The following is a 10885-nucleotide window of genomic DNA, read 5'->3' as shown; positions in this document are numbered from 1 at the left end:
CAATATAGAATTTATTTCTGGTCTTGCAAATTCTAATGTAGAATTTATTGCAGGTTCTATAAATTCCGACTTAGGATTTATTTCTGGTTCTTCTCTTGAATCCAGTATAGAATTAATCTTAGATTCCCATGTAGACTCTAATTTAGAATCTACTGTAGATTCTGTTGTAGGTTCTACACTATCTTTAGATTTCACTATAGGTTCTGTGTCATTATTATATAAGCCCTTTTGTCCAAACGAATTATCTATAGGAGTTAAAGTAAAGTTTTTTGCGATGTTTTCAGTCTGTAAGTTACCATAATCAGGTCCAAAAATTTTTTTCGTCAAAACTTTGGATTCCCTAGTTCTAAGCCGAACTGCAAAAGTATCCCATAAAAAAGACTGTAAAACAACAAATAATTGCACAACTAGTTTATAATTTATTATCATTTCTTAAATATTAAGAATGTTTATCCCTACTTACCAAGATTAAAAATATTGATATTTCACCCTGGTGTGTCGCGCTAGTGATTTTTGTGTACCTGCACACAGAGAATGTAAAATAACTAGGCAAATTACCCCAAATAAAATTATCAATTAAAGCCCCTAAATTTAATATAGAATTGAGTATCATAAATTGAATTTTTAGAAATTAATGTCTATAAATTATATAAAATTTGGTTTTTTAGATATGAAATAGTAAAGCGTGATATTATTTAGTTCAAATTATCAAGTATCTTTTTAATAAAAGACCAGTCTAAGTAATATTTATACTTTAAGAAACTAATTGAGACATAATTAAATATATTAGTTCCTCATTATACAATAATCCAATAAATAGTTACTGTAAATCTACTCGGTACCGAGTAATAAAATAGATCAATATATTTTACGTTATGTCTCCTATGCTACATCATTTATTAGATTAACTAAAGTATTTTAAATCACTTCTTTTATTTTTGGTTATTTAATTAGTTCTTAATGCTGAATTATTTCTAAAGGCATTTAGACGTTCTTGTATTTGATGGATTAGTTTGAGTTTTTGAGAAATGGAGTCGTCGAATTGCTTAACATTAATTCTTGCAGCCTTTACTTTCTCTTTCAGATTCATATTACCTTTCAGATATTCTCCTTCTACAGCTCTAAGTTCATCTGCTGCAGTCTGCATGTTGGTTTTGATTTGCTGAAGATCTTCTTGTTCGGAATCCAACATCTTCTGTAGCACATTTGGATCATTTTTGCGCAAAAGTTCATCTTTTGCCTTCTGAGCTATATCGACCTTGTCTTGCAATTCCTTTACAAGATCATTATAGTAGTCAATATTATCTTTGATTTCATCGTTACTAGGACTATCTTGTGCCTTTGCCTCCCATCCTATGAGGTTTTTTTTTGCATATGACAACTGTGGTTCATATACTTCGAGGACAGCTTGAACATTAGCCCAACCCAGAGATGAATCGCCATTCTTATTAGGACTTGTCAAATAAGTTTCCAATAGTTTGAGTGGGTCTCCTTCAGCCAGTTTCTCTGCTTCATCCCAATTGTTTGTCTTTTTTTCGACAGTCTCTATTTCTTCTAGATGTAGCTGTGCAGAAGCTAACAGTTGAGCCATTTGAGGATCTGCATTAACAACTGGCATACTTCCATTCAACTTCTCTAGAGTATTTATCGAGAGTTGGGGAATAGAAACGTCAGGAACGTTCAGATGCCTTAATTTATGTACATTATCTGGAACATTTAATGCAGTTAAGATAGTTGGGGCTTCATCTTCCTCTGCGTATAGAGAACTTGTGTCAGATGCAATAGCTCCTTCTTTTTTATACTCCTTATCTTGACTACTTTTTAAAACTGTTGAAAGAGGCTTGGAAGGCTGATCTGCAAATGGAATAAGATTGTCTGATATCACTGAGTCTGTTTCATCACGTTTAAAGCAATCAAAATCTACCTGCGAATCCTGATAACAAATATTGACTGAACTAATTTCGGACAGTTCTCCATCTTCCAGTACAATTGGGCCTCTTATTGAACTAGAACTTTGACTATGTTCACTAGTGTCACCTTTTGAATCAAGTACACATTGGGATTTATTTTTATTTTGTATTTTACCATCTTGTTCCTCTTGATCTTTTATATCATCATTTGTTTTCTTCTTAGTTGCTTCTAGTAGCTGTTCACTTTCATCTATATTAGTATCAAGTTCTTCGACATATTTCGGTTTGTCGATGCAATCCCCTCCCAAAATCCCCTGTTGATTTGTTTTTATTTCAGATGACACCTCTCTATCTCCTAATTTTGGCTCAATCTTAGCTACATCAAGATTATTAGGTTCTAAAGTTGGATGATTTTTAATATGAGTACTAACTGGTTCTTCAGTATCTGGTGTTTGTACTGACTGAAAAAAATGATCTTTTTTCTTTTTTTCTGCATTTTTGTTTAAAGAAAAAAGTGCCATTGCTGCTTTTGTAACTGGAATAACGGTTTCCTTGTCTAGTGGGTATTGTTCACTTGATGAATTAATACCCAGAATTTCCGATATATCTGCTTTTTCATCAGGAGTTTGAGTTGATGTCTCATATGTTGTTTGTTCTTCAGGTATTTCCACTATAACAGGTTCTGATTTTTTATGTTGTACAAGAAAATTACTTTGACTAGTTTTGCTACAGGAAGATTTATTCTCGATATTTTCTTCAATAGGTGTAGTAGAGAATTGTTTACTAGAGGCTATTTGAGTAGGACGAGTTACTGTAGATTGTCGAAATTCTGGACTTGTAATTGGATTGCTTTTATTCCTTATATTTACTGGGCTTTCTGTATTTATATCCACATTATTTGTATTATTTGGTGAGAATGATATTTCAATATGGATTGACTTATTTTTTTTACTCTTTTTCGGTTTTTCTACAAATAGTTTTTTGGCTTGGTCTATCAGATTTTGAATTTCTGTCTTTGTATCTTCCAAGGCTTTTCCCTCATCTTTTAGTGAATTTTTGAGTAATTCTTCTTCCATAATCAAGGCATCATCAATCATTTCTTGTTCTTTCAATAGGGCATCACCCAAGATTTCTTGTTCCTTATTTAAGACCTCACTCAGTATTTGACCTCCCTTCTCCAATGCATTATTTAGCAACTTTTTTTGGTCCTCCAAGTTCATTTGAGATAATAATTCCTCCTTTTCCAAAGTATCTCTTAATAATTTCTTTTGTTGATGCTCTGCTTTTTTTAAAATATATCTCTCAGCCTTTAAAGCACTATCTAAGAGATCTTCCTCCAAAGCTAGAGCCTCTTCCAAAATAGAGGCATTTAGAGCAACTCCACTTTGATCCTCTGTACAATTTAAAGTTGCTTGGTTAAAAACTTCCCTATCAGAATTAATTGATTTACAAGAATTTTTTATTTCACTAGGATTCCGATTTTCAGTTGAGTACTTTATACAATCTTTTGCTTTTCGAGATTCTTGTATTTTAGAAGAGCTACTAGGGTGTGTAAAGGAATTTTCAAAATCAGGTAATTTACCTGAAATATTAGTAATTAATTTCTCTGATGTATTATTTTCTGAAGGGTTACTATTTATAGGTTTGTTTCTATCAATAGAATTTGTAACAGGAATCTCGTCCCATTCCCTTTGACAAGATCCCTCATTCACTTGTCTTAATTCAGCTACATCAAATTTCTCAATAGCTAGATCACTTCCAATTTGTTTGTCCTTTAGTTTTGCCTTCACATTATCTATCTCCTCTTTATCTACTAGACCCTTATGTGCTTCACTGGCCCCCTTTAATGCAGATGTGCAACAATTTCTGCATGAATATGTTGATGAATTATTCGCATTATCAGTGGAAAATGTGTTATTGTATTTATGATCTATAACAGTAGGTGGAGGACTTTTAGTATCCTCTATATTCTGTAAATATAAATTGCTATATGCAAATGAAGGATGAGATAGTGAATGTGAAACAGGTCCAATACAGGTTTGAACTCCAATAGGGGTAGAAGGAGATAAGCTAAGGTTAGTAAAAGCCTCCTGTTTAGCAGGTCCCAAAGGTGTCTGTACAAAATTTGTAACTTTAGTCTCAATAAGTGTACTAGAAGGAGATGTGCCAGGCACAAAATTTAATGGTAGAGGTGAAACAGGACGCGATTCCGCTTTGCACATGAATACTGGATCCGGTGATAAAGACTGGTTATACAATGGAGCAAAAACTGCACCATTTTTGGCGGGTGACCTACCACGCTGTGAAGTTAATTCCAAATTGCAGCCATAGCCCTCGTTTAGATTGGGAATAGGATGTACAATTAAAAGCCTGCTAGTAGGTGAACAGGGAATTGAACACTCCTGCTCATCAATGTTTGAATTATTACAACATTGGAAAGCCATCTTCGTGATATTTAGCCAAATATAAAAATTTCCTATTTTCACAGAAGAAATCCAATAAAAAAAAAAAAACAACCAGTTCTGGTAAATATTTTCTGATAAAATAAAAACAAAAACCTAGGACTCTATTAAATTATAGATTTAATTTTTACACAAGGTAAATAACTGAAGTAAATCCATTGCCTCCAACCTTCGGGATACCTGAACAAAAGAAAAATGAAGGTTAGACACTTTAATTTTTCATTTAAAAAAAAAGTGGGCCTAAACTGGTTATTCTATGTGTACTTAGTCTTACTTGAAATTCTTAATAGAAAAATATCAGGTTTGGGAATTACAAAAATATGTATGTGTGGATAGCTCCACACGTCATGCAAACTACTTACATAGTTATATAAAACACTTCAGTTTTTATATCTTAATATTTAAACACCAAAAATGATATCGCATAAACAAAAGTGGATATATATGACTATTATTCTTTATTTTATATTTTCTATTGGATATTTTACTGTATTAGGGGGAAATCCTTTGAACAGCTCTTTTATATCTCAGTTGAATACTAATACTTCAGACTCTGTAGACTATGAGGATCTTTTCCAAAATGAACTTTTACTAAATAATATAATAAATAAAACAAAATATTTACTTAATTCAGGTCAAGAAATGCTCTCTACAATGGAATCAGTGTACCAGTGTAATCCAAAGGTAGTGAAATTTGTAAATTCAACAGATCTTCCTACTGATATTGAAGCGAATTCTAATGAGAATCGACAAGTTGAAGATTTATCCGAGAGTATTTCTTCTTTGCACGAATTTGTTAATAAATTAGTTAATGGTTGGGATAATTTTTGGAATGGAATTTGGGGAACACAAAATATTTCCAATACATTAGTTCCTCCCGGAGTTAATATTACATTACATATCAATAGCTCTAATAGAACAATTATTTGTGGCTCTGCAGTAGTTCCTTGGACTTCTTCTATGCAATGTTATCGGGTTTTTAGAGATATATTAGCGGAAATTAGTTTTGGAGATCGCTGTAATATTACTCAACCATTGTACCAACTTGCAGATGTACTAAATTCAACGAATAAACTTACTCACATTGGTTTTGATAATTTACACTCTAAAGTTGAAGGGGTTTTTGAGAAATATCGTGAAAAGATTTTGCGTGGTAATGTCTTTTCTAGAGTTGATTTATTTTTCAAAAAAATTCCCTTTTTCTTTCTAGATCGTTCTTTGAGCAGAAATTTATATGATTTGGCAAATTCTCAAGCAGAAATGGCTTCTATTGTGAAGTATATGCATAAGGAGGGGTTTTTCACTCGTGAATCTGTACTTCAGAATATTGTGAACTTTATTCGTTCATTGACTTCCATATATACAAGAGCTCAGACAAATTTACACACATTAAGAACAAAATTAAAAATAAGTACCACAGAAGTAGAAAATTTGACATCTAAAATTGAGGATATGAAGAATTTAGAGGTTACACTTTTGCATAATGTTGAGGATGCTCTACAACAGTATAATAATCAGACAAATATTCCACTCCCCACTATTACATCTCAAATCCAGAGAATTGCAAATAATGCAATGAATTCGGCTATTAATACAATTAAGATATTAGAAAAGAAGAATTTAGTAACTAATGAGCAACTAACTGATTTAGTTAATGAAGTTGCTAAATTTTCATTGTTCAACAATTTATCAGTACCTGTTAGTGAGAATGGAACATTAATACTACGGTATCTTAATAGTGAGGGTGATATTCCCTTAGATACTTCATTGATATCAAGAGAAGCAATCCATAAAGTATTTATGGATATATTCATGGGAGCCCTGTTTTACAATGTAACTCATGGTAACCTTCATCCTACACTTTACTCTAGTACAAAAAAATTGATCTATAACACTAATAATGAAAAACTAAATCAAGAAGAAAGTCCATCAACCAATTCTGAGACTGATATTACAATTTTCCCCGTTTTGATTTCTTTCAATTTCTCGGAGGCTAGCAAATTAAGTGGAAAACCTAAAGAAAAAGTATCTATTGCTGGGGTACAAGATATAACAAATATTAATATTTCAAAATACATTGAGAATAAAGACAGCACAATTGAACAATTTATAAATAATAAAAATTTAAGTTTGAGTGAAGCTATAGGTACTAATCCTGAAAAAGGCTTAGACTTTCTTAGTGACAAGTATCATACAGATATCCCTATAGTAAATGAAACAAATCAAAATAGCATACAAGTATTAGTTTCTCAGAGCAGTTATATTTCTTTACCACAAATACCTATAGGATCACCCAATCCTTCTGAAAGACCCAAAAGTAATGCTATTTCTAAGGATGAAGCTAATCAAGATTCCAAAATAGCGGAGAATTTAACAAAAAATAGCGATAGTAATACTAATATAAAATATAAGAATGGTCAAGATACATATACAGCATTAGTAGCTACTAATACGTCTACGACTAAACCTATAATCAAGAGTACTTCAGCTTTTGATAGTAAAGCTGTATATGGAGAAAAAGATAATACAAAGAATCTGAGAGGATTTGAGACATCACATACACTTGCGAGTACTTACTTGAATACAAGGGAGGTCCAAAGAACTAATTCTAACTCTTCTGGGGTTACAAAATCACTTGAGGATAATTTAGAGAGATCGGAATTTAAAATAAGTACTAGTGAAAATCCAAATATGAAGCATTATCTGAAGACTGAAATATCAACAAATACAAATACCCCTAGTACTAATCTAAATACAATACATACACCAAGCCACGAAAGTTCAACAAATATGGCCAAGGGTAAAACTACAGGGAGTATTGCAATTGATCCCTTCAGTACAAAGGAGGAGACAATACAACATACAGTAAGTAGTAGTGACAATTCGTTAGCTTTTGTAACCATCCCAGTAACTTCAAAATCCACCAATAGAAGTCTTTTTACTTAATACTACATCTTCACCTCCACCCAGGAAGACCAGTATTAAGTCAATATCTTGCACTTTGATTCAAAAAAAAATCGAGAATTACAAAGAGAATACAAATACTGATACTACCTATTCAGCTAGCAATGTAGCAGATCTAAAAAAGTATCTAATCTCTTCAGTAAAGAGTGAGTACAATATGACTTCTAATACAGGGGTAAGAGAAGCACAAATCAGTACTAAGTTTACATTGCCTGATCATCTAGAAGACAATTCACCTCATATACCCCTAAGTACCTTCGATACATTCAAATTTTAAAGTGTAGAATTCAAATACTTAATTTACTCTTATCTATTATCAACACGTCTTACAACGTTAAATTCCACAATACATCTGTTCATAACTAATTCTCTCTAATTAGATCTAGATAACTTTGAATATCTAGTAATTCCAGTAATTACGTGTCATTAATTTAAATTACCATTATATCCTAATAGACCTGAGTTAGCACCACCATATCCAGTAGAGGTAGAATTGTGCAGAATATTACTAATAGTTTGAAGTAGACCTTGCTGCATTTGTTCATCTAATTTAGATCTTTGCTGTTGGAGAGCTGAAATAAGTGTATATTTAGAATAGAAAATAAAACATCTTAGGGAATTGAAAAAACTTACAGTTCAATAATTGACTGATTGATTCAATTGGTCCTGACATGTCAGTAGTATTTCCGACGAGAAACGAGGGAGAATTTGCTGGTATAGCAAGAGCTTCATTTACTATAAATTAGATTTTCATAAATTGATTTGTATTATATAACTATGAAGTAGTGTAAATGAAACTAACCATTATTTTCTGGTCTGTATCCTAACACAGATGATAAGAAAGCAATAAATGATATAGTAGTAAATGATAGAGCAATAAATAAATTTTGTAGCTTCATTTTTCAGAAATAATAAATTAATTAAAACTTGAGATATACTGATTGTGAGAGAGTCACATAACTGACAGTAAAAGGAAGGTGTTGCAATACGTCATTGCATGCGTCTAAAGGATTCGGTACTGCATTGTCTAGATTGTCTAGATTGTATACGTAAATCTCAGATATCTTGTTTACTCACTAGTAAATCAGATTTTATACATAAGTGTTGGGTCTCCTTTTATTTTTTATATTGAATTTTATAACATCTCAAAATTCAAATAAATAATCAGCTTAGAGTTGTCGAATTAATATTCATCTTCTATTAAATATATATGAATATTTTAGTACTATTATCACTATATATTTTAAATTAAAAAGAATTATTCACTTTAATATATAACCTAAATATTAGAATATTTATTTTGCTATCTTTTCAAGCTATAGTGAGTTATTAGTATAAATCCTCGATATAATTGTAAAAAATAAATTGAGGGCATAAAGTGCTTCTATTTATTAAAATAATTATAGTAATACATTATAATTTCTGATAGATAAGTAAAGTAATATTGGATTTTCAGATTGAAGCATGTAGAATTTTAAGATTATTTTCTTAAAGTAAAAGAACTTTTACCGCATATTTTATGCACCAATATATTTAACCGCCTTGAATTCATGTATAATATTGTAATAAATATTTAGAGTCAAGAGTATTGACAAGTCTAGTCAGTACCCAAGCGCATTTTTGTACATGGACATTTTTAGCTTTAATTTGTTGTGTGCCTAATTTTCAAGAGTTTATAAACATATTGATCATATAATAAAGGATAATTTGACAATTTCAATAAATTATTAAGTATAAAATTGTAACTATAAATTGAAATAATAGAAACTATTACAATTCAAAGGAAATTGTAAAGTTGAGCTATATGAAAAGTTATTAAATTGTGGTTTACTGAGAGTATAAGGAGTAGTATAAATTACAACATTTGCTAAATACAAATCTTAATGTTATTTGGGGGATTATTCCCTTATAATTCCCTATATTAGATATTAAAGGTATACAAACAAAAGATCTAGTACTAGTATATTTTATGAGTACTCAGAATATTCCTATACTTATTCCAGATTTTACAAGGTAAGTCTAGTATATAATAGATTGTATAGATAGAACCACTTTTTATAGTCTTTATATTAGTATTTTATTTATTCATGATTATATTAACTACTTTACTTTATAGGCCAGGTAGTAAATTAGTTAATAATAAAGACAGAGGGAGCAATTATACGAGAAAAGCTCATAATCAGGCCTTAACATCAACCGGTTATCATAGAAGAAGACATAGGTCGAGTATTTTGAATTTACCAAGGCATATAAAGAATGACATCATTTTATGTTCTCATTGTCATCATCTAATTGGATATTACTCCCTACCAGAGCCATCATCTTCAATTTCTTATGTATGGAATTGTTGTGTTACAAGACCAAATATGGGAGCAGATGCAGAATTTGTCAAACATAGTGGATGGCAAGCACGTTGTAATAGGAGTTTAATAAATAATAACTTGAATACAAATAATAAAGACTTAAGTTTAAATGACAGTGAATGGGAAAATTGTGATGAATATGAATTAGAAGAGAATTATCACGATCATTTCATAGATAATATGAGAAGAATGTCTGACACAGTTATTTCTAGTATTGAATGTGCAAAAAATTGGCTAGGTTCTTCAATGCAAAGGTATAGTACTACTCATAACATTCAGCATGAAACAGATCAAACTTCTATTCAAAAAAATAATTTAAATAATTATACTAATTCTAAGAATATGATGCAAGAAGAGCCAGAAATTGTAGACAGAGGAATCTATATTAAAGATCAACTCTCTGCAAATCCTGCTCAGGTAACAATGGAGAAACATAATTTAGGTTCTAAAATAGTAGTAAATGATATTAAATTGGAACAAAATCCTATTTCTAATTCATCAAATACAAAAATTCTAAATTCCAAGTGTGATACTTCAAATAATATTGAACATAGAAACTCTCGTGTAGACAGTAATGAAGAAACAATTAAGAGTCTTAAAATCAATTTGGTTAGAAATAAAGAAACTAAGGAAAAATCAAAAGATAATATTAAAGAACTTGGTATAAATTTAGAAGTTGATAAATTAAATCAGATTGAACTTGCTAGTCAAGAAGAAGTAATAAATAGGACAAAAATTCCAAGTTCCAAAGAATTCTCTAAATATGAAGGGATAGAGGGAAATCAGTCAACAAATGAGATGAAAGCTTATAAAGACCCAAAGAAGACAATTCAAGTGAATAGTAATGAAATTATAAAAGATATAACCTTAGGTAATCTTGAACAAATTGACAAAGCTGAGCAAGATCAATTCATTTACAATACTTTGAATAATAATAATAAGCTGACATCAAATATAATGAAGTCAGCAAGTACTGAGGCTTCTATAAGTAGTTCAGGATTAGAAGATAAAATTAAGTAAATAATATAATTAGAGAAATAAATGTTCAATATTAAAAAGTTTCTATTAATCTAAATTAATATTATTCAATACAATAAATATTTCAAAAAAATCGATATCTATAATATACTGTAAATTGTTATTTTATAAGAAAAAAATTTAGATATAATAAAATAAAATTTAAAAT

General features: G+C 30.4%; 5 protein-coding genes across 5 annotated transcripts; 2 read left to right on the top strand and 3 right to left on the bottom strand.

Annotated features, from left to right (window-relative positions):
- Positions 1–70: 70 nt before the first annotated feature.
- cand_036130 (uncharacterized protein) lies at positions 71–429 on the bottom strand (the record flags this gene model as incomplete). Its single annotated transcript, XM_067213839.1, has 1 exon — positions 71–429. A coding segment is annotated over one exon (359 nt), but the record flags the coding sequence as incomplete, so codon positions are not given.
- A 517-nt stretch (positions 430–946) lies between these two features.
- Positions 947–4354, bottom strand: cand_036120 (uncharacterized protein; the record flags this gene model as incomplete). Its single annotated transcript, XM_067213838.1, has 1 exon — positions 947–4354. One exon carries the CDS (start codon positions 4352–4354, stop codon positions 947–949), a length of 3408 nt encoding a protein of 1135 aa, XP_067070031.1.
- Positions 4355–4786: 432 nt separating this feature from the next.
- On the top strand, positions 4787–7318 carry cand_036110 (uncharacterized protein; the record flags this gene model as incomplete). The annotated part of the gene is made up of 1 exon (XM_067213837.1): positions 4787–7318. The coding sequence occupies one exon, from the start codon at positions 4787–4789 to the stop codon at positions 7316–7318; it is 2532 nt and encodes an 843-aa protein (XP_067070030.1).
- Positions 7319–7762: 444 nt separating this feature from the next.
- On the bottom strand, positions 7763–8235 carry cand_036100 (uncharacterized protein; the record flags this gene model as incomplete). Its single annotated transcript, XM_067213836.1, has 3 exons — positions 7763–7908; positions 7970–8071; positions 8139–8235. 3 exons carry the CDS (start codon positions 8233–8235, stop codon positions 7763–7765), a joined length of 345 nt encoding a protein of 114 aa, XP_067070029.1.
- Positions 8236–9305: 1070 nt separating this feature from the next.
- Positions 9306–10719, top strand: cand_036090 (uncharacterized protein; the record flags this gene model as incomplete). The annotated part of the gene is made up of 2 exons (XM_067213835.1): positions 9306–9349; positions 9453–10719. The coding sequence occupies 2 exons, from the start codon at positions 9306–9308 to the stop codon at positions 10717–10719; spliced, it is 1311 nt and encodes a 436-aa protein (XP_067070028.1).
- Between the last annotated feature and the right edge of the window lie 166 nt (positions 10720–10885).

This window comes from Cryptosporidium andersoni, assembly GCF_001865355.1.
Source record: "Cryptosporidium andersoni isolate 30847 chromosome Unknown contig_30, whole genome shotgun sequence".
Classification (NCBI taxonomy): Eukaryota; Apicomplexa; class Conoidasida; order Eucoccidiorida; family Cryptosporidiidae; genus Cryptosporidium; species Cryptosporidium andersoni.
This window is presented reverse-complemented; position numbering and strand designations above follow the sequence as displayed.